This window comes from Notechis scutatus, chromosome 2 (genome assembly GCF_049901735.1).
Source record: "Notechis scutatus isolate UNSWTSFEM ecotype Mainland chromosome 2, rNotScu1.2, whole genome shotgun sequence".
NCBI classification, from domain to species: Eukaryota; Metazoa; Chordata; class Lepidosauria; order Squamata; family Elapidae; genus Notechis; species Notechis scutatus.
The window spans coordinates 152,463,030-152,485,230 of NC_142010.1; the positions used below are offsets into that span (position 1 = coordinate 152,463,030).

A 22,201-nucleotide genomic window follows, 5' to 3' on the forward strand; every position below is an offset into this window, starting at 1 on the left:
TTAGCCCGTCTTACCCTTCAGGATTGTGAGGGAAAAGTGGGAGAAAGGCAACAACCATGTATGCCACAAGGAATTATTTGGAAAGGAGGCAAGAAATAATGTAATAACAAGCATGTAAACAGTCTCCTCCCCCTAGCCCACATGCTCTGTCACATTTAAATATTCAAACTGGATATTATCCAGATATGTTATATTGTGAAACGTGATTAACTACATGTTTTCTGGAACTACATTTCCCAATATACAGAAAATGGGAAGACAAAGCATTTAGTGGGGAGGATTGGACAGCAACCAAAATGTGCTAGGAGTTTCTGTTCTGACCAATTCATGCATAAAATGCCCTTTCACAATTTGTTCTAAATTTATTTTGCATTATTTGAATAAAATTTGAGGAAGGCAAGATTTGCCACTGAGACTCAGTCATCCAGGAAGGACTACCAGGCCATGGCCCTCCTTCCAGCCAGCTTTGCCTCTCTGATGTTCCCACATGGTCCCCGTCCTCCTCTGCAATTATGGCCCCAATTCCAACTTTGAAAGGGGTGAGGCATCTGACTTGGGGTGTCCTGAAAGGGGATGCAACTCTGGAGGCTCAGTTGTTGTATAAAGGGGAAGCGAAGGAGAGATTTGGACGATTCTAACCATGGAATCTGCAGGATAACTCAGGATGGGCCCAGAAGAAATGCCCTGTGACTGTGGCTCATTCTTATCACTATGTGTGGGTAGGTGTGCACATATGCGTACAGGGAAGCACACATGTGTATATGTGCATGTACGCAACATCTTTCTAGTTTGTCAACGAAGCACCCAAATAATCTCCAAGAGGCTCTAGAGTCTTCGTTCCACTATGTGGCCCGCTTAACTTGTTGCAGTGGGAAAGAAGCCCAGAGCAAGTTCTTTCTTAAGTCCTTCTACGGTAGGAGACGCCAGATGAAACAAGAGCCCCAAAACACTGCAGCTGGAAGGAGGTGAGTCCCCACAGTCAAACTGGGTTGGGAAAACTTTCCTGCTCCCCTTCAATGTGCTCCCTCTTGAGGGGCTTTGGGTTGGGGAGGAGTTTATATTGCATCCCCCTTCAGTGCAGCAGCTACAATTCTCTTCCACCTTTGCTGGGTGAAGGCGGCAGATCCTCTGCCCAGATTGGCACTCCTTTCTGCAAGCTGGCAGCTGCCCTTTGCTCCCTGCCTAGCCACAGATGTGTGTGGTGACAACATGCTGCCAACTCCTTGTATCCTTCTCTGCCTTCTCAACATTCCTACCCACCGAACACTGGATTTCTCCCTTATCTGATCACGGCTCTATCTTCACCCTCGCTCATGTTTCAGTCTGGATAAATTCCTTGCGTCTTCCAAGGAGCTTAACCTTCTCCTGTGGGGATTTTTGTGTGTGATACCCCTGATGGGATGAGGTTTTGCGGGACATCTCCCACAAAAGGCTTCTTCTCCCTTTCCAATCTCCCTTCTGGAATTCCATCTGTTGTGCCCAAGATTTCAGCCTACAAGAATTTAGTAAGCGATGATCTGACTCACTTTTGAGTCTTGTTTTTAAATTGTAGGGTCCAGGCCTGAGGCTTTTAGATTCCAGGTAGGCGGTCGGGCTGAATGCGCCCTATTGAAGAAGACAGGGAAGAGGCTCTCCCTGCAGAGCATATTAACCTCCCCCCCCCCAATTCCCAGATCCCGCCTTAACTTTTGAAAGAGCCTGGGGGCTAAGCCAAAGGCCAAAATTCCACCCTGGGAAGGGAGCAGGCTAGATCTTTTCTCCTTTCCAGGGCACCTTTAATCATCCGCTCTTGCTGCTGCCAACTCTTAGGTCCTGCCTGGATTGCCTTACAAACTATTCCTGAGTTTAGGATGTCAGCCCGGAAAGCCACTGTTTCAAGGCCGTCCTCAGGTCCCTGTTCTTCCCAGATGGGCCTGGATCTTGAAGCTTCCTTAAGGTGAAAGCTGCAGGGCTCCAGAGCTAGGCATCCTAAAGGGTTCCCCCACCAGACTCTCTGGAGAATCACAGACTCTCACCCCACCCTTTAAAGAGTATAAGGATCCTGGAGACCCCCCACCCCACTCCCCCCCCACATCCTCCCTTCCACCCAGCCCTCACGGCCCGCAGGTTGCTCACCTCCCCCGTTCTTGTAACACAGGTAGGGAAAGCGCCACACGTTGCCTAGCCCCACGGCGAAGCCCACGCAGGACATGATGAAATCCATCTGCCGGGTCCAAGTCTCTCTCTCGCGGGGCGGCAAGGCCAGAATCGGCTTGCACGAGTCCACGGCCTCCCCTCTGCTCCCGACCGAGGCGCCTTGGCACATGGCGGCTGCGGGGGGTCCCGTCTTTTTGTCCTGCGGTTCGACCGAGACGCTGTAAATGCCGCCTCCGCCTCCGCCGCCTCCGCTCTCCGACGAAGCCCCTTTGGCCATGGTACCTGGGGGGATTCCCGAGTCCCGGTCGCCCCCTTCCAGACGGATCGAGATGATGCTCAAAAGAGGAAAAAAAGAAGAAGAGAGGGGGCGCGGGGGGGTGTCTGCAGGCAGAAGCCCCCTCGCAAGAGGCGAGCGGGAGACGGTGGAGAGGGGGCGTCTGAGCTGGGGGCCGGGGCTCGCTGGGGCAGGTAGCCGGCTCGGAGGGGAGGGCAGGGGTTTTGCAGAGACTCAGAAACAATCCACGAAGCACTTGAAGGTCAACCTGAAAAACCTCATGTGTTCAGTGGACTCGGCGAAGGGGGTTGCTCGAGGACGAAGGTCAGCGAAATCCGCCGGGGGGGGGGGGAAGACCCCCACAGCACCCCGCCCGGAGTCACGGCAGGGGCACGGGCGGAGAGGGACGAGCCTTATTCCTTCGCGTCCGTCGCCTTCGTGCTGCTCTGGCCGCTTCTGGGCTCGCCGCTTCGGGTGCCGCCGCTGTCTCCTCGCAAACGCCGCCCCTTCGAGGCTGCTGGAGGAGAGAGCCCGTGTGACGTCAGACGGCCCGTCCCCTTCCCTCCCTTTCCCTCCCCTCCCTGCCTCGCCGCCGCCGCCGCCGCCGCCGGGATTCGCCGATTGCTTCCCCCCCCTCCCCGCTCCCCCGCTCCCCCGCCCTCCCTCCTCCTTCGCGCTCCAGCACCGCCAGCCGCAGGGAAAGGCGGCAGTCCGTGGGAGCGAGACGGGTGTGGGGGATGATGAAGGGGTGGGCGCAACTGCAGCGGCCCATTCCTCCCCCCACCCCCCGCACCTGTTCCCTCCCTGGGTGGGTGCTGCTGTATAATAATGCTTTTCTCTTGCCTTTCTGGACCTGACTTCGGAGTTTGCTGAGGCCCGTTTCCAGCCACACGGTTTCCAGTCAGAGCGCCGTTTTCGGCTGTAGTTTCCTCCCGCGTCTACGACCAGCTGTGTTAGACGCGCGCTGAGGCGGAAGTGTCGGCGGCGCTGGGCGTTTTTCTTGGCACGTTTTCAGCTCGGAAGGGGCGAGTTGAGAAGATCGCCACCCCCACCTCCCAAATTAACCAGAATCCCCCCCCCACACACACAAATATGTCCATCATACAGGTGGTCCTCAAAGTACCACCATAATTGAGCCCAAAATTTATGCTGTTAAGCTTGGCCCATTTTAGGACTTTCATTGCCCCAATCGCTAAGTGAATCACTGCCTTTGTTAAGTTAGTCACAGGGTTGTTAAATGAATCTGGATTCCCCCTTGACTTTGCTTGTCAGAAAGTAGCAGAAACTGATCACATGACCCTGGGACACTGCAACCCTCATAAATATGAACCAGTTGCCAAGCACCTGAACTTTGATCATGTGACCATGGGGAGGCCACAAGGGTTGTAAGTGTGAAAAACGGTCATGTTACTGTTTTCAGTGCCGTTGTAACTTTGAACGGTCACTAAATGAACTGTTGTAAATCAAGGACTACCTGTATTCCTGGATTTGGAAGTCAGAAGTTGCAAGGTAGAATTTATCCTAGAGGGAAGGGGAGATAACCTTGAAAAAAGCCCAGAAACAGTAGAGTGTCTGGTGTTTCTAAGCTCAGTTTAAGATTCTGGATTTAATTTATAAAATCCTTAACTTTTTGGAACCAGGAAAGCACCTTCTTTGACAAAATCCTCTGCATTTGCTCCAGTTTCAATTGGTGACCCTCTGAGAACAAAGGGAGGAGGGCCTTTTTGGTGATGGCACCCACTGAAGGAATATTCTTCTAGCCACCCACTGTTTCTCAGAACATTTTATTCTTTCACTGTCAGGGAAGGCCTTTGGCTAAATGTTTTGTTTGCCGCTTTGTGCCTAATGCTGCTTTATTGCATGATATCCTTTGCTAAACTGTAATATCTGAAGAGGCATTCTTCATCTGGATTGAAAAATGTGTCATTTAAGGTGCAGCTACCTTTTAAATGAATATATTTAGAAGCTTTGTCTCTTGAAACTTGGGTCTTGTCAACATTCCCTTCTCTTCTGAATTTATCCAGACATATTGTATATAAACAACGGTAGGAATTTGTGGCATTAAACCCACAGACGTAGAAAGTGGGCAACTCCTTCTAATGATTTATCCCATAGTCAACCTATAGTGGGATACTCTATACATATTTCCTCAGAAATAAAATTCCCAGTAGCTGAGTCAGAGGACAGCTGTAAGCCCAGAAGTAAATACTGATTATTGTTAGTGATATGAATGGAAAAATACTCAGTCCATGGGCAGCATTTCTCCCTTCTCTATTATTACTTAAGAACTTGTTGATATATCTTATCACACCCTGTACCTTCCAACATGGACTAAGCCAGCCTATGCCCCATCTCTATGCCCCCACCCCTGCAGCATACACTCAAGAGATATAATATCACTGATTAAATGGCAATAAGGAAATGAATGTTTGCTTATTTATTTAAACAATTTATAAGGTTGCCCATCTCAAAGCAGTGACTCTGGGCAGCACAAAGAGGATTAAGCCAACAAAAGATAATGCAACAAATAGAAAACTAAATTAGTAATACCTAATCCATACAGAACAAACAGCAAATCCCTCAACAGCTGGTTTAACTTGGTTCCAGAGAATATATGTATGTTGATTATATAACAGGACTAATATTTATAAGGTTGTTTAGACCAATTAAATAACGTGTGGACTTCAACTCCCAGAATTCCCCAGCCAGCCAAGGTTGCCAAGGTTGTTAGCTAATATATCAAGATTGCCTGAATACATGGTTTACAGTCCTACATCTATTCAGCTAGAAATCTGTTCAACTTTTTGGGACCTCATTTTTAGCCAATATTGGTGCAGCTTAGTAGGGGGAGAAACAAGCCAGAGTAGGGCTGGATAGCATATGGATGGAAGAAGTCAAGACAGAAGATCGTCCTACAATCAATATTTGGTGACATATACTGCCATAAGCTTATATATAGCTGAACCCACAGAAAAAGATGCTTCTTTATGGGCTGTGTGGCTTATGGATCTTTTGACTACCAATGCATGACAGGTTGTCCTCAATTAACAACCGTTCATTTAGCAGCCACTCAAAATTATAACAGCACTGAAAAAAGTGACGTGACTCACACTTATGACCATCGCAGCATCCCCACAGTCAAAATTTGGGTGCTTGGCAACCGGCATGTGTGTACGACGATTACAGTGTCCTGAGAACATGGGATCATCATTTGCAACCTTCCTAGCTGTCATCCAACAAGCAAAGTCAATGGGAGAAGGCCACATTTGCTTAATGACTGTGTCATTCAGTTAACAAACATGCCAAAAATGATCATAAAATTGGGCACGATTCACTTAACAACCTCCTTGCTTAGCAATGGAAATTCTGGCCCTAATTGTGGTTGTAAGTTGAGATCTACCTGTAGTCTTTTAAGTTTTCCCCAAACTCTTTTGTTGTTTTGTTATTTGCACTTAACTAGCACAACTTCCCTTCTAGGTTTTGCAAATGGACAGTGGTTTTATTTTTTCTTCCGTTTCTTTTAGCTCCCTCAAGGTTTGAGCCTAACCACTAGAAAAGAAAGGTCCTCATGTCGTGGCAATTTTGGATCCCTTCATGTTTGGTGAGAACAGAATGAGATGATGAGGGATGGAAACATGATGAAATGGCTTGAATACTTTATGACTGTACAATAATATTACTTGCCGGCATGTGGTGATAGCCCAAACTCCTAGCCTTTAGCAATACTGGCCGAGCTAAGTAGGAAAAGGAACTGAAATGCTAAAATGAACTGAATGCTTTCATTAGTAGAGAGGGCAAGAAATAGCATGAGAACTTTCGAAAGGCAGAGACTTCTGTTCTTGATTTCATGAGCAGCAACCACAATTTAGAATTTAATTTAGAAAGACATTTTTCCTGTACTCTAATGAAAGACATATGCCTGGGGCTTTTTAACCAGATTTCTCTTCTATCGTGCTGAAAAGAGAGGAAATACCAGCGACACAAAATACGCTTAATTCTTTTGCCCAAGCTACCCATCCATCCCCTTCCCCTTAATTGCCAATACCTCTGAGTTCTGCAGGTCTTTAGTCCTTATGTTGACCTTCCCTGCATTCCCCTCTTCTAGCCCACCCCAAAACCCTATGACCCTTTCAGCTACCAGCAGGTGGATTGAGACCATGAGTTCTAGTCCCACAAAAAGCCAGATGGGTGACCTTGGGCCAGCCTCTTTTTCTCAGCCCAAGGATGAAGGCAATGGCAAGCCATTTCTGAAAAATCTTGCCAAGAAAATTGCAGGCCTCTCTGAGACCTGGACATGAGCGCATGAAGAAGAAAAAAAGCATTATTTTGAATTGCCTGGCTTGGAACTGTTAAGTCTTTTCACATCATCATTGAAACTGCTTGTAATAATGCTGCTAAATTATTCTTCCTATATTCAAAGCATTTTCTTTGCTGTGTTCCAAATCCAAACTCTGGCACTGAAAATAAATCTCTTAAGCCATGGGTCCCCAAACTTGGCAACTTTAAGACTTGCGGACTTCAAGTCCCAGAATTCTCCAGCCAGCATAGCTGGCTGGTGAATTCTGGGAGTTGAAGTCCGCACATCTTAAAATTGCCAAGTTTGGAGACCTCTGCTCTAAACTCTTAAGGTATACTGTGCTGAGCTCTGATGCTTTAATATTTGTTGCCTTCTAATTCCTGACACTAAAGAACAATACAGATAGTCCTCAACTTACAATGACAATTGGGACCAGAATTTCTGTTGCTAAGCAAAGCAGCTGTTGAGTGAAATATTTTATGACTTTTGCCACAGTTGTTAAGTGAATCACTGCAGTTATTAAATGAATCACACAGTCATTAAGCAAATCTGGCTTCCCCCACTGACTTTTCTTCTCAGAAGCTGGCTGGGAAGGTCACAAATGGCAATCCCATATGACCCTGGGATGCTGCAAAAGTTGTGATTACGTGTGGCTGCCAAGCGTCCAAATGTTGGTCATGTGACCCTGGGGACTCAGATGGTCGTAAGTGTGAGGACTGGTCACAAGTTACTTTTTTTCTATTGCCGTTATAACTTCAAAAGGTCCGTAAACAAATGATTGTAAGTCGAGGGTTACTTGTAATCCCCTTCACCGACAATAATCCTGATCAAAACAATAGCAACAATAATTGAACTTTTTAACCTAACATTTTCAGTAACGTTGGAATTATTCTTAGTAATACGTGTGCCAGCATTTCCACATATGGCACAGTCTGAATGCCTAAACTGACCTCTGATCAAACAAAGTTCATGAAATTGTTGGTGACACAATCAGTTTTCTTTAATCAGTCGGCGGAATTATTCTTAGCAATACGTGTGCCAGCATTTCCACATATGGCACAGTCTGAATGCCTAAACTGACCTCTGATCAAACAAAGTTCATGAAATTGTTGGTGACACAATCAGTTTTCTTTAATCAGTCGGCGGTTATGAACGTACAGTATTCACTACCCAGTGTTGAACTTCGCAATCTTCTACTTCCTCTCCCCATTAACTAGGCTGCCTTACTCAAGCACCGTATCGGCAAGATGCTTTGGCAGGAAGTTGCATGAAAAATAGTAAAGCACGCTTCCTTAGATGCTCTTCTCTACACGTCCTCCGGCACCCGAATGGGTGGGGAATAGCCACCACCTGGTCACTTGGCTGACCATTCATTTGTGCTCCCTTGACATCCCCCTTCAGCCCAGATTTAACCAGGACCAGCCACAGAAGCCGAGCAAAGACTATCTTCAATCAATCAGAGCAGAGCGGGGAGGGATCTTGGGAACCTGCTCAGGCAGGAGACCCTATACCATTTCAGACCAGTGTCTGTCCAGTCTCTTCTTAAAAACTTCCTGTAATGAAGCACTCACAACCGTTGAAGACAAAGCTGTTCCACTGGTTAATTGTCCTCGCTATTGGGAAGTTTCTCCTTAATTCCAAGCTGCTTCTCTCCTTGATTAGTTTCCATCCATGGTTTCTTGTCCTGCCCTCTGGTGCTTTTGAAAATAGGTTGACCCCTTCCTCTTTGTGGCAGCCTCTCAAACCTTCATCAGCTCTGCTTTTGTGGGAGATTCGCACTCAGGTTCGGTTTCCCATCCCTGGCCTAGGAGTCCAGGACCACCCTCTGAGGGTTCCAGAGAGTTGGCCATCTGGCTAAGAGAAGCAGCGAGATGTTTTGATGTTCTGCCCTCTCCAACTCAGTTTGCTTGTATCAGATTGAATACAGGTAGTACTCGGCTTAACAACCGTGGCTGTTTGAAGTTACGACGGCACTGAAAAAGTGACTTATGACCGCTTTTCACACTTACAACCATTGCAGCATCCTCATGGTAATGCGATCAAAAGTTGGATGCTTGGTCACTGCTCCATATTTGTGGCGTTTGCGTTTGCTTAGGGTCATGTGATCACCTTTTGTGACCTTCTGGCAAGCAAAGCCAAAAATGGGGAAGCCAGATTCACTTAACAACTGTGCTACACTTAACAACTACGGCGAGAAAGGTTGTAAAATATAAATGTTTCACTTTGCAACATAAATTTTGGGCTGAATTGGGATTGTAAATCGAGAGCCACCTGTATTTTACGTGAGTTTTGGCCACATAGAAAAGCTTCCAGTTTGAAATAGATTTAATCTCTCCGAATGTGTCCAATCCTTTTTTTTTAAAAAAAAAAAACTATTTAAACTAGGGGCCATTACAACATTTCAGGGAAGTAATCTGTAGAAATAAATATATTGCATAAGGAAGTATTTTGTTTTATCTGCTCCAGATTGTGTTTCTCGTGCCCATCAATTGCATTTTGAAAACTTGCATTCCACTCACCTGACAGCATGAAATATTTTCTTTCCGCCTCCCTTCTACACCACTCATAAACCTCTGCCCCGTGTTCTTAGTGCTTCCTTCCCTAAATAAACAATACTTTGGTTTAAGTGGCCCAATCAGTCTTCCATTTGTTTACTTTGTGGCTGAATTAATGTGGCACGTTGATCGTAGATGAACCAAACAGATTTTCACCTCCTATCTGTGCAGTTCGGCCAATAAATGTATCGTAGGGTTCAGTGTGATAATACTGAGAAAATACAATCTCAGGGATCAAGGAATCTTATATGTAAGCATATTGTCTGTAAATAGTCTGGGTGTAATATGTTGACATAATCAAATCAGTTGATCAATCACACAGCAGCTCAAAAACATCACCTCTAACTCACAGCTTTTCTCAAAAGTGTATCTTGAAAACAAAAGAAAAACTAGGGCAGCAGTTCTAACCACCCCAAAAGAGTTTTCCCCTAATCTGGTCTTTTATTGGCCTGTTGGATTGCCCTTTAAATCATTCACAGCAAATAATCCAGTAAACTCTTTATTCTGGAAGTCGCCAAGAGGGAAAGACCAGTTCCTCAACCGCAAATGGGAGCAGAATTTCCATTGCTAAGTAGGATGGTTAAATGATTCGTGCCCGATTTTATGATTATTTTTTTTGCCATGGTTGATAAGTGAAGCATGCGGTCGTTAAGCGGATCTGCCTCGACTGGGAAGGTTGCACATGGTGATCACATGATCCTAGGATGCTGCAACTGTTGTAAATATATGCCCGTTGCCAAGCACCTGAAATTTGATCACATGATCACAGGGATGCTGTGGTGATCAAGAAGATTGGTCATTTTTTTCCAGTGATGTTGTAACTTCGAATGGTCGCTAAATGAATGTTATAAGCCGAGAACTTCCTGTACAGTATGGCTTATTGTTTGCAGGCATGCACAGGACTATTCTATGAAATTATATTGTTCATTCGTTAATTCTACATATGTATAAATAATGTATAAAATATAAAAATATAAATACATATATGTATATGTATATGTATAGATATAGATATAAATATAAACATACAGGTTCTTGGTGGTTTGCAAAACAATTGACAAAGCAATCCATAAAACATCCACGTTAACAATAAATAAATGTAAACATTTTAATGAAAGTCAAAAAGGGTTTCTGGGTCTTACAACTGCTAACATTCAAGTACCATTTCAAATGATTTATCTGTTCCCAAGGGAGCTTAGGAAACAGACAATACATTTGAAGGATGGGCCCACTCCATGTTCCATCCGTTAAGCAGTGCACGGATAGGATTTTCGGATTTTCTGCACACTGTTTAAAACCTGGTTATTCTCATGGGCTCTGGGCTAGAATGTAGGTTGATGCCCTTGGTTGATTTTCTGCTGTTTGGCTTTTTTGAGGGGGTTGGTCTCCAGTCTTTGGTCTCCTTTGTTCTTGATATATTTTGTTTTCTTTTTACTGCAAACCATCAGACTGGCTATAGAACTGCTAAATATAAAACATTGGAAATGAAAGTGGATGCACCTATTCAGGATGTCATTTCTCTCAAAAGCCCAGTCAATATTTGTCCCCTTCCCCATTTTCAGAGAAAATGGAAACAAAACATGCTGCTGCCACAATATGTTGTTTCCCTAAGCAAAAGACATTCAAATTAAACTTGATACATCCATTTATCACCCTGCTTCATTGATCGGGACCAGTTCTTATTTTACTTTCTTAGGTCTGGTAGGAGAGATACAAAAGATCATAAAACCCTACAGGTTGTCTAGGAGGAAGCCAATTTACAAACCGAGTAATTGTCCTGATCAGACTGTTTTACTTTCTTTTGTATAACTTCTCATAAGCTGGGAGGAATGTATGTCTGTGTGTTGTGCCCTGGAGTGTGTGGGTGTATGGAGATAATGGGGTTGTTGGTTCTTCTCTGGTCTCTTTCCCAACCATGGTGGCCTTCAGTTCGAGATAAATGACGCCTCTAATCACTGTTTCCCCCAGACGCTGTCAAATCCCTTTGAATAGGCAAAATTGCCTCTTAACCTCGCCTGGGAGAGTTTGCTTTAAACGTGAAATCCAAACTTATGCACACGATGCCATGGAAGGATGCCAACTGGGCAGAAGATGCCCCTTGCTGTCAATTCCTAGGGTAGGGGAAGCTTCACCCTCTGGGATGCCCACAGTCTGTCTTCCCTAACTAAGACATTTTTCTCTACCTCCCACCTACTGTGGAAGAGGACAGTGGCCTATTCATGTATAGTGGCCAACTGACTGGGAAATTAAACTGTGCTTGCTTTGTTTGCTTTCCTTGTGGTTGTCATAACACGGTGTGGTGGTGGTGCAGGGACAGGATGTTAACTCTTCTCTGATTAAAACTTCTCATTTAATTGAGCGGACAGCTTTGTTGTGGGCGCTGCCCCAGGCCCATTACTGTACCACCCTCTAGAGCCCAAGTGGACTCTAATTCCATCCCAGGAACCCTCAAAATCATTCCCCAAATCCATACAAAGTCTAGCTCCAACCCAGAGGTAGCACCTGGCTCAGGCAGCCTAGAGGGGGGTCGGTCTTTTGACTATAAAGCTCACTGCCATCAAACAACCCCTTAATTCTCTTCTATTTTTACCCTCCCCGTTGGCTTTAGGTGTGCAAGGTTTAATGATCCCCCTCCCAACTATCCTGGGATGATGCTGTTAGAAGACTTTTGGGTGTGCTATGGGGAATTTAAATGGCAGCTCCCAGTTACTAAGACTGGATGGATAAATCATTGTCATCCTGGTCATAATAATGTTAGTACTATCGTAATGTAATCATAGTGTTACTATTACCTTGGGGTAACTGTAGCATCTCTTGCTCAAGCCTCCCTCAAATTGGGAGTATCTCTCAGCCCTTCCAAGGCCTGAAAGCATTGCATCATTAAATAACTTGCTAGATGATCACATATAAAACTATAATGATGCATGCAAGAGAAGGACCCCTCCCTCTCTACCTTCTTCCTTGATACACACACATGTAGAGTGTGAGGCTGTCATACGGAGGAGAGCCTCTATTTACTCTTCCCCATCTCCTCCCATTGTTTTCTCCTTCCTTAACGAAGAGCGTTGATTGCAAACATTTCATAGCGCTGTGAAAACTTGCCTCTTGCCTGAAGTATCTTTCTAATGGTACCGTGTGGATAGATGGTCTCTGCAGAAACAATAAAAAGGGAATCAATTACGGATGTGCCTTCAAAAAGGTGCTCGGTTTGATTTTGTCTCTTGCCAAACCAAGAAAAGAAAATCTCTTTTCTCCTCAGAGCTTATACTCTTCTTCTGGTTTTTACTAGATATAAAAAGAAACGGTCACGGCCTCTGTGTGTCACTGTTTTGTGTGCCTGAAGACTGGACCTTTCTCAGCTGACAGATAGTCACCGCCTATTGCACACAGGAGGGTGAAAAAAAAATCATTAAGTGGTGAGTCAAATTGTGCTCACTCAGTTGCAGAGCAAAGGGGAGTTTTCTGGGGCTTGGGGTTGACTGGCAGACCTTCTGGGCTGGGCAGAAACTTTGGTCAATGGCCCTTTGATTTGCTTTCGATTATATTCAGCGAAGTACAGTATATTATTCCAGAACGTTTTAAGGGAAGGAAATGGATGACGGAGCATGGCAGGAAGGAGGGAAGGGGAAATAGTGCAAGCTCTACCCTTCGTTGCTCGTCTGACCTTGGCTGTGTCACTTGATCTCTCCAGCTTTGTCACCTTTCACGAAGTTTATATCAGGGGGGTTCACTCATGACTGTCTGCATTGCTTATCAGGTTTCATCCCCCAGCGCACTTCCATACAACCTCTCTCTCTCTCTCTCTCTCCTTTCTTTCAGTTTTCTTGTTGGATATCAAGTACAGAATTCTTTTTAACTCTTCTGACCATTTCCTTCCCTTTCCCTTTTTATTTTGCACAGAAAATTAAACCTAGATTCTGAAGTTCTTTGGGGATCCAAAGACTGACGAAGAGGCCTACCTACAATTTATTAGAATGGATATACGTAACTATAGGATATTTATTCATTGCCAATAGAGGTATAATCCTGCCAATTTTTAAATGAGAAACGCACCTAAAAAGGAGAGGCTGGGACTATTAGTAGTATGTAGACCACTCAACTAAAGATTTTTTCACACGTGACATTTGATTCGCCCCGGAACAAATTACACAATGGCCACAAGTATCATTCTCAACAACTCTTTACTACTTAACCTCATGCTTCCCCAGCCTTTTAATTCTACATAAAAGACCTATCATGACACAAGGCAGATAGAGGTCATCTCAAGCAGCTGACTTTGGCAGTCATAGAAGGGTGGGACATTGTTATTACACAATTTTATTATTTTTCTATTTTCCTGCCAAGGATAGGCACTTGCTGCATTTGGTTCGACCTAGTGTAATTTGGCTGCCCCAGATGCTTGCAAGATCCCCCCCGCCCAGCTGCATGAGGGAATCTGATGCACAGAAAAGCAGATATCTGATTTCAGAGCTTGTAGGCCTGATCCAGCGTGGCTGTTTCAGATCCCACTTGCTGCAGTGTGGAACATTTTATGCTATATTGATTAGATTTATATCATGCCTTTCATAGAGGAGTGAAGTGGCATAGTTAGCACTTGAAATACTGTGTTCAGTTCTGGTCACCATGATAAAAGATGTTGAAGTCTTAGAAAGAGTGCAAAGAAGGGCAATAAAAATGATTAGGGGTCAGGAGGCTAAATCACCCAATGAAAACGGCTAAGGAAACTGGGTATGTTTAGCCTAAAGAAGAGAAGGCTTAGGGGAGACATGATAGCTATCTTCCAATACTTGAAGGACTGTCACAGGGAAGAGGGCAGCGGTGGGATTCCAATTTCTTTTACTACCGGTTCTGTAGGTGTGGCTTGGTGGGCGTGGCAGGGGAAGGATACTGAAAAATCTCCAGTCAGAGGTGGGATTTGCCTCAAAATTTCTGCTACCGGCTCTCCAGAACTGATCAGAACCTGCTGAATACCACCTCTGGAAGAGGGGTGTTGATTTATTCCCCATAGGAATAAATCTTGTCCCTGAGGGCAGGAAGAAATGGATGGAAGTTCGTTAAAGAGCGATTCAACACGGAACTAAGGAGAAATTTCCTGACTGTAAGAACAATTAATCCATAACACAGCATGCCTCTTGGAGTTGTGGTCCTCCCTCACAAATGGCTTTCAAGAAAAGATTGGACAGCCATTTGTCCAGGATGGCATAAGGATTCCTGCCTTGGGCAGGGCGTTGGACCTCCAAGGTCCCTTCCAGCCCTATGACTCTATGGTTTTTCCCATCTAAGAAGGAGGTTGGGCTGATAGTGGGTGACTGGTCTAAAGTCACTTTATTAGGTTGAGGGTGGACTAGAACCAGGGTCTCCCCACTTCCAGTTAAATACCTTAACCATGATACCATACTTGTTCTCATACAGCATGGTATTTTAGTGCTTATTCATGCACATGCTAATATACAGATTTGTGTTTCACAGTTTTGGCAACTTTAAGATGTGTGGACTTCAACCCCCAGAATTCTGCCTTAAGGTTCTTAAAGTTGCTAAAGTTAAGAAACACTGATACAGATTTTTTTTTCTTTGTTAGGCATGAGGCTGATAGGATGCTGGAGATATAATGATTGTAGTTCTCATTGATTAGATTATTTTTTTGGGGAAAAAAACCACCACTTGCAGAGGGTCTGAATCAGAACAGAGCTATGGCATTAAGGGAGTTTGACTATTTCCTCTGCAGTAAACCCCATCCTCCCTTTTTCATTCCTCCTATACTATCAATAGCAAGTGGAAAATTAAAAAGGTTTAATGATTTGGTATAGAAAGGGACTAGGAGAAAGGAGACCAAAGGTCCAATTACGACTTGACTATGAAACTCTGGCTGAGACAATAACCTTATTTTCTAAATTACATTACTAAGCTACTGTGAGAACGCACTGCAGGAAATATATAGTGTCTAACACCCTTTATAAATGTGATAAATAGCAATAGCACTTAGACTTATATACCGCTTCATAGCACTTTACAGCCCTCTCTAAGGGTCAGCATATTGCCACCCAACCATCTGGATCCTCAATGTAATGAGGAGGGAAGGCTGAGTCAACCTTGAGTCACAGATTTGAACTCCTGGAGTGAGCAGTGAGTTAGCCCTGCAGTGCTGCATAAAACAAAGACATCGAATGGTTCACATAAACCCTGCCATCCATGTAGATGCTAGGGTGGGTGTGGGGAGGGAGGGAGAGGTGGTTAGCTGTGTCCTTGCCCTGGTCATGACTTGCAACCCAGGTGGGAATCCTGCTATGCAATCCTTACTCTAGACAATTTTTTTTTTGGGGGGAACATTCGGATGAGAATATTTCTCCACATGAGGGGAAAGCCTGAAAAGTCTAGGAACTTCATGCCAAGGAGCTGAAGCTCCACCTTCCTTGCGTGGGACATCCTGCATGTGTTTTATACGGCAAATCTCAGAATATTTGCCTGGTTGGGAATTGGGGGAAGCGAAGACCGAGACGTCTGGAGCAAAGACGAATTAGGGAGGAGGGCTGGCCTTGAGCAGCATCCTTGGACTACCTTCCCTCCTGCAATCTGGCCACAAAGATACCTGACTGAAAGGAGAGGAAGCCAATTCTCTATGCTTCAGCAACAGGCAGACTCATTCCAAGATGTTTTATTTATGATGGTATCCCATCTGCCCATGCAAATCATCACTAGATGCCCTCATCGTCATCATTACCATCATTTCTCTAGATTTACACCGCCTGCCTGACTAATCAGTATGTACTGCAATGTACTCTTATCTAGCATAATTGCCTGTCTCTGTGAGGCAAATGTGCCATCTAGTGTTTTTTTGTTATAAACTCACCTTGTCCTGAACCACAAATATCCTTTCCCTCATTATCCTTCCTTAAGGAGGGGGCAATGTCTCAACTAGGATATTTTAGCTGTTCCCCACCTCCCCACAATTACCAATCTGTATGAGCGATGACAAATCTGGTGGACCCAGTATAATTAGAAGCCGTGTATCATATCTGGATGCTAGGGCTGTTGTCATGGCACCCTGTCTGCACCTTCTTAGCATATATTGTTAGACCTTCGGAATTTCTGTAGCATTTAATTCATCTTCAATATACATCATCCTTGCTTTTTTAAAAATGTCAACTTTTCTCAGTTAATCCTAATTCTTTTAAATAAGTAGATGCCGTGTCAAAGGAATTTAGTTTCTGAAATTTGCTGGCATGGTTTTGGCAGCAAATGTTGGTAGTGAATGGAAAGGTCTCTTGATGAAAAATCAGGGTGATGTAGTACTTAATGTAAGATATTACAATACTTACATTAGATTTGGGTTCAAGCTCACCCTCAATCCTGGAATCAGTGTAGGATTCTGGGCCAGTCATTTTTTTCCTTAGGCCACTTTGCCTGACAAGATTGATGTTGTGGGAAAATTGGAGAGCAAGAAATACTTCTGCATGCTGGCATCGATCTCAAAGAAAAGCAGAATATCAGTTAAGCCAACCAATAAATACAGTTGAAGACACACAGAAGCTTTGTGGAACTGGGTGCAGATCATGGACTGTGGCTTATCTAGCTCAGCTGAATAGTTCCTTGTAGTCCCATAAGTGCAAATGATTTGCAGGGTCTAATAATGAAATGATCAAAGTCAAAGACCATGGTGAAAAAAATGGGAATGCACTCTTTATAAATGTAAAGAAGACTAAGCTAATGATAGTAAGTACAGTAGCCAGCCTTAGAATTGGCAATGAAGATATTGAAGTGGTGGGTACCTTCTGCTTTTTACGATCACCCTTTTTTATATCAAGAAATATGCTGCAGACTAGCACTTGGTGGAGCAGCCTTGAAGGCCTTGGAAAAGATATTCAGATGCTGGGATGTATCTAAATTTACAAAGATCAGAACTGGGCAGGCAGTGGTGTTAAGGCACTAACACACCTGTGACATTTAAGGGGAATGAAAGTTGGGCTTTGAAAAAGCAGGATAGGAAGAATATCGACACTTTTGAACCAGTGTTGGAGAAGATTAGTGAGAAAATTGTAGATAGCTAAGAAAACAAACAAATGGATCATTGAACAAATCAACTCGAATTCTCACTCAAAGCACAAATAACCAGGCTCATTCTTCAGACACGTTGTGCAAAGACCTAGCTCTCTGGAGAAGGAAGGTGGAAGGAAAGAGAAGAAGAGGATGACCAGCTACAGGGTGAATCGAGTTAATTATAGCAATAATGGGTGCACTATTAGAAGACTAAAGGACTAGCTTAGGGACAGGAGAAAGTCTACCTTGATGCCACATAATTATTCCAAAGTCTCCTAAAAGACAAGGATGAAAATTTAAAATAATCAAAAAGTCACCTCATTTTCAAAACAGACTTAACGTAAGAAAAACCACCCTGAAATTTATAGTGTCATGTCCATGTAGCATTTCTACATTTCATTCTATCCACTGCCCTAACAGGTGTTGATGATTTGCATCCAGTCTTAATGCTTTATTTGATCTCAGGAGACAATTGAGCGTGTTACACTCTTTATTGCTAAAAATCAAAATGAGCAGACACGAGCAAGAAACTTGACTTTTCTGTCTTCCTACTAAGGGTTCTCTTGGGCTCTTCTAATGTTTGGAATTTTCTTGGGACCTGAATGACCATTTGGCAGAGCGCAATTTGATGACATCCTACAAGATGTACATCTTGGAAATGGGAGAATATGGTTTGGGATGGCCCGTAACTTACTGAGGGTGCTCACCCACTTCTTTTTTAGTTTCTGCATATATTGCGTTGATTGCCCCTCCACACTTTCAAGCTGGCAGCATCAGATCCAATCAGGTCCATTGGAATTTCAAAAATCAGAGCTTTTGAAAACCTCATGCTTCAAGCAGCCTCTGTTAAGACTAATAGAAAATTGAATATAAAAAAATCCCATGTTATTAAACCTCAGATGGAGTTCTGGAAAGCAGCGATTCTTGCATTTTGCTATTAGCAGACACTAGTAACTATCAGAATATTTTATGCATTTTATTATGTTTTAGAGAAGTTTTCCTCAGAAGGTTAAACTGGTGGTATCCAGTTTAGCTGTGGAATTATAGGGAACTGAAATCTGGAGAGCACCGGGCTGCCCTAGAGTTGGCCAATGGATAGATAGATTTATTCATTTAATTTTAAAGCACATTTATATGGCTGCCCATCTCACAGAAGATGACAAGATAGGGGTTCTCTTCTCTGCCTTGCTAGAATCTTGTAAAGTTAATCCGCAGTATTGTTCTCAATCACAGCATACTTGGAGAGAGAGAGAGAGAAAGCTTGAGGTAGCTGAAGGTAAGACCCAGGAATGTTGGTTTCCCCTCCTGATTTGTAAGCCAATCTCTTTATACCACCACACTACCTCATCCCCCATGATTCAGAGATACACTGCTTCTGCTCTTAGAGGTTTTACTTCAGGGACGTGCCTAAATTGCCTCTCTGCGGTCCCAGCTGCCTTTCCCAGGCTGCAGATCCGAGAAGTCCAGCTGCGGGATGACCACTGGGGTCCCTCTTCGCTTGATTTCCAGCCGCTTCCCTAAGCTCACGTCCGCCTGTTATTGCCTTACAAGGCAGGGGTGAAGAGACGCCAAAGGAAGACGGAGTAGAAGGGTGGAGTAAGCCAGCAGGCGAGGCGTGGCGTGGCGTGGCGTGGCGAGGTGGGTCAGGCGGGCTGGCGGGACAGGCAAAGAGCGGGCTAGAGGATGGGAAGGGGGACTGCCAGCAGCCCGTGGCATGGACTAACTCCAAGGGGCTCAGGACTTTGAAGCAGGTAAGTGAGAAGGACGAAGGAGAGAGGACAAATCGGACTCGGGGGTGGAGGTGTGTGTGTGGGGGGGCGAGGTAGGGTCGGTTTCCGTTCCTCGCCCGCGCTTGCCCACGCACACACGCGCGTCTCTCTCGGTCCCCTCGCCGCCGCCCCCCCCCTCCCCAGCCATTCGCCTGCACCACCAGGCTGGGAAGCGCGCGGGATGCAGAGACGCCTGAGGAATGTAAACGAAGCCCCGATTGCAGCGGATCCGGGCTGGGTGGTGGAGGAGGAGGAAGATCGCCGGAGAGAGAGAGAGAGAGAAAGTGAAACGAGGAGAGGTAGAACACCTGGGCTGGGAGGACCCGGGAAGGGGAGACGGGGAAGTGGGGTGTCTTACGGGTGGTTCAAAGGGAGGGGACGCAGCGAGGCACACAGCTCTGGTCGTCTTCTGGGTTGATTCGTGGATGCGTTTCTTCGCGGCTTCCCATCCAAAGGGCAGCAGGTGCTAAGGGATGGTGTGCTTGCAAACCTCACACGCACGTCCGAAGTTGGGGTTAATTTAGCGCAAAATGCTTCGGGTTGGCCCGGCTGTAAAGTTGACCTAGACCTGTGCGCTGGATACCGCTGCCGAGCCGTTGTTTCGGCAGGAAAACAACGGGGGCCTCTTGGAATGTGGTTTTTTTTGTTTTTGTTTTTGTTTTTGTTTTGGTTTGCCTATCGGGGTGGAAAGCGCTGGGCTTGGTTGCTCTGGTCTTCCAAACAGGTGGCCGCACGAAAAAGGGGTGGGGGGTGAGTGGGTCGTGCGAATCTGAAATACTTCAATTTAGGCTGTGTAACTAGAAGCCTACGTGTTGCGGTTCTAAAGGGGAGGGCCCAGCAAGCTTTATCTCTGTTTCATCAGTCCGGTTCACTCAACTAAGTCTGTATATTCATTTTCTTGACTCCTTTTATCTCCATTCTTGTAACATGCCTTGTGAACCTCCATAGCATTCCCTTTTGTGTGAATGCCACATTACAACTCTCTTCCCTCCCTTCTTTTCATCTGCCACCAAATTTCCTTTCTGCATGTCTGTTCTTTTCATCCTTTTTCATGCCGCATCAGTTCCCTTTTCATGCCGGTATTTGTACACAAGTTGTCAACCATTTATGCAGGCTTAGACCTTATTGTCACAAAGTATGTGCATGCCTGAGCAAACACACATATGCTTTCTTTATCTTGCACGGAAACATTTGTTGTTCCATCGGAGATTCGACAGACACACAGCACCATTTACAAGGATTGATGGGTAACTGCCCTTATCAATATTTTTTTCAACATATTGTAAAAACCAGGTATGGTCAACAACAACAAAAGAAAATGCCTGCATGTTTATGTGTGTTTCTGCATTCGTCAGACACCACTGTAGCTTTGGTAATTTTCACCTACTTCTTCCCATTCTCTAAAGTCAATAATATTTTTGACATTGTGTAAACATACCATATCATAGGAATATGAAGCACAGTGCAATGCATTGTACACTTTATATGGATTCAGACAGTTTCACCTCAGGCCAAAGGAATAAATGTCACACATGGCACACAAACAACCTTCCTTCCTTCCTAGACTGAACCCTTGTCAAGACACACTGATATGTGTGCACATATATTCTCTGTGTGTGTATATACACACACATATATGTATATATAGACACACACAGTATGTATGTACATGTATAGGTGTTTATATGTATGTGTAAAATATACATATATATGTGTGTGTGTGTGTGTGTGCATATATATGTGTATATGTATGTATGTGTGTGTGTGTGTATGTGTATTGTGTGTGTGTTTGTATGTGTGTGTGTCTGTCTGATATATGTATCGGTGGGATTCAATTTTTTTTACTACCGGTTCTGTGGGTGTGGCTTGGTAGGCATAGCAGGGGAAAGATACTGTAAAAACTCCGGCCAGAAGTGGTATTTTCTGGTTCTCCGAACTACTCAAAATTTCCACTACCGGTTCTCCAGAACTGGTCACAACCTGCTGAATACCACCTCTGGTGTGTGTGTGTGTGATTCTGCCGTTAAACATAGAAATTCTCCAGGACCAATAAGCAGTTCCAAATAACCGCATATATCACTAGAATCTGAGTATAAAAGTTTATAATTACTTGAAGAATATACAAGTATAAGAAAGGATTCCTCAACCTGGGGTTTTCCAAATGAGTGGACTATCAGTCCTAGAATTCTCTGGAAGGAAGGAAGAATCCAGGTTGGGGAAGACTGGATAGCAGTCGGACTTGGAGGAGGAAGGGCTGCCATTTGCACGACTAACCAGGCCTTCCGGTTAGTAGTGAGCAACTCGTTTTTGTAAAAAAAAACAAAAAACTGCACAGGTTCTCCCCGACTTACAACCACGGTTGAACCCAAAATCTCTGTTGCTAAGGGAGATAGCTGTTAAGTGAATTTTGCCCAATTTTACGAACTTCCTTGTCACAGCTGTTAAGTGAATCACTGCAGTTGTGAAGTTAGAAACCCTGTTGTTAAATGAGTCTGAATTCTCTGTTGACTTTGCTGGTCAGAAGGTTGCAAAAGAGAATCACATGAGCCCTGGACGCTGCAAACGTCATAAATATGACCAGTGCCTGAATTTGGATCATGTGACCCTGGGGATGCTGTCACGGTTGTGAGTGTGAAAAATGGTCATAAGTCATTTCCCCCCCCCTCCAGTGCCATTGTAACTTTCAACAGTCACTAAATGATGTGTTGTAAGTCGAGAACTACCTGTTGTAAGTTTCTTCTATAGTGAGCAGTTACTCATCAGATTTATTGTCCCAAAGGCCATCAGTCCTCCACATCTATTTGGCACCCAGTGGGCAAATGGGAAAATCAAGTGGTATCTCTCAAAGAAGTGGATGTGGTTTTATGATCTGATTACCAGTTTCTGCATTAAGTATCATTCTTTTTTTTAATTATTATTATGCATGTCTCAACTTTCACAACACATATTAATTGCCTGTCATCCATACACACCCTGGCTATCTGAGGCACCAATGGTGCAGTTTCTAGTTGACAAATGCACATATCCCATCTGCCAACTCCCAACTGAAACTACTCTGCTCTGGATTTTTTTTAAAAATGCACCCAGTTAGTGAGAGCGTTAATTGCTTTAGGTAATACATTCTTGCGAGTTCAAA

At 44.5% G+C, this 22,201-nt stretch overlaps 2 protein-coding genes across 5 annotated transcripts in view; one reads left to right on the top strand and one right to left on the bottom strand.

Annotated features, from left to right (window-relative positions):
• Positions 1-3,329, bottom strand: part of SLC6A8 (solute carrier family 6 member 8) — a 37,443-nt gene extending 34,114 nt beyond the window's left edge. The window contains exons 1-2 of the mRNA XM_026676219.2: positions 3,254-3,329; positions 2,116-2,927 (exon numbers count right to left, since the gene is read on the bottom strand). Of these exons, the coding sequence (XP_026532004.1) occupies positions 2,116-2,413 (298 nt within the window). The 5' untranslated portion in view covers positions 2,414-2,927; positions 3,254-3,329. The remainder of the gene's footprint in view (positions 1-2,115; positions 2,928-3,253) is intronic.
• A 15,579-nt stretch (positions 3,330-18,908) lies between these two features.
• Positions 18,909-22,201, top strand: part of PNCK (pregnancy up-regulated nonubiquitous CaM kinase) — a 37,473-nt gene continuing 34,180 nt past the window's right edge. For 2 of the 4 annotated variants that reach the window (XM_087956855.1, XM_087956856.1), the window contains exon 1: positions 19,251-19,364. The gene's annotated coding sequence lies outside the window, so the exon portion shown is untranslated. Of the gene's footprint in view, positions 19,048-19,250; positions 19,365-22,201 lie in introns of those variants that run through there. The other 2 variants (XM_026676216.2, XM_087956854.1) reach the window with 2 other exon arrangements.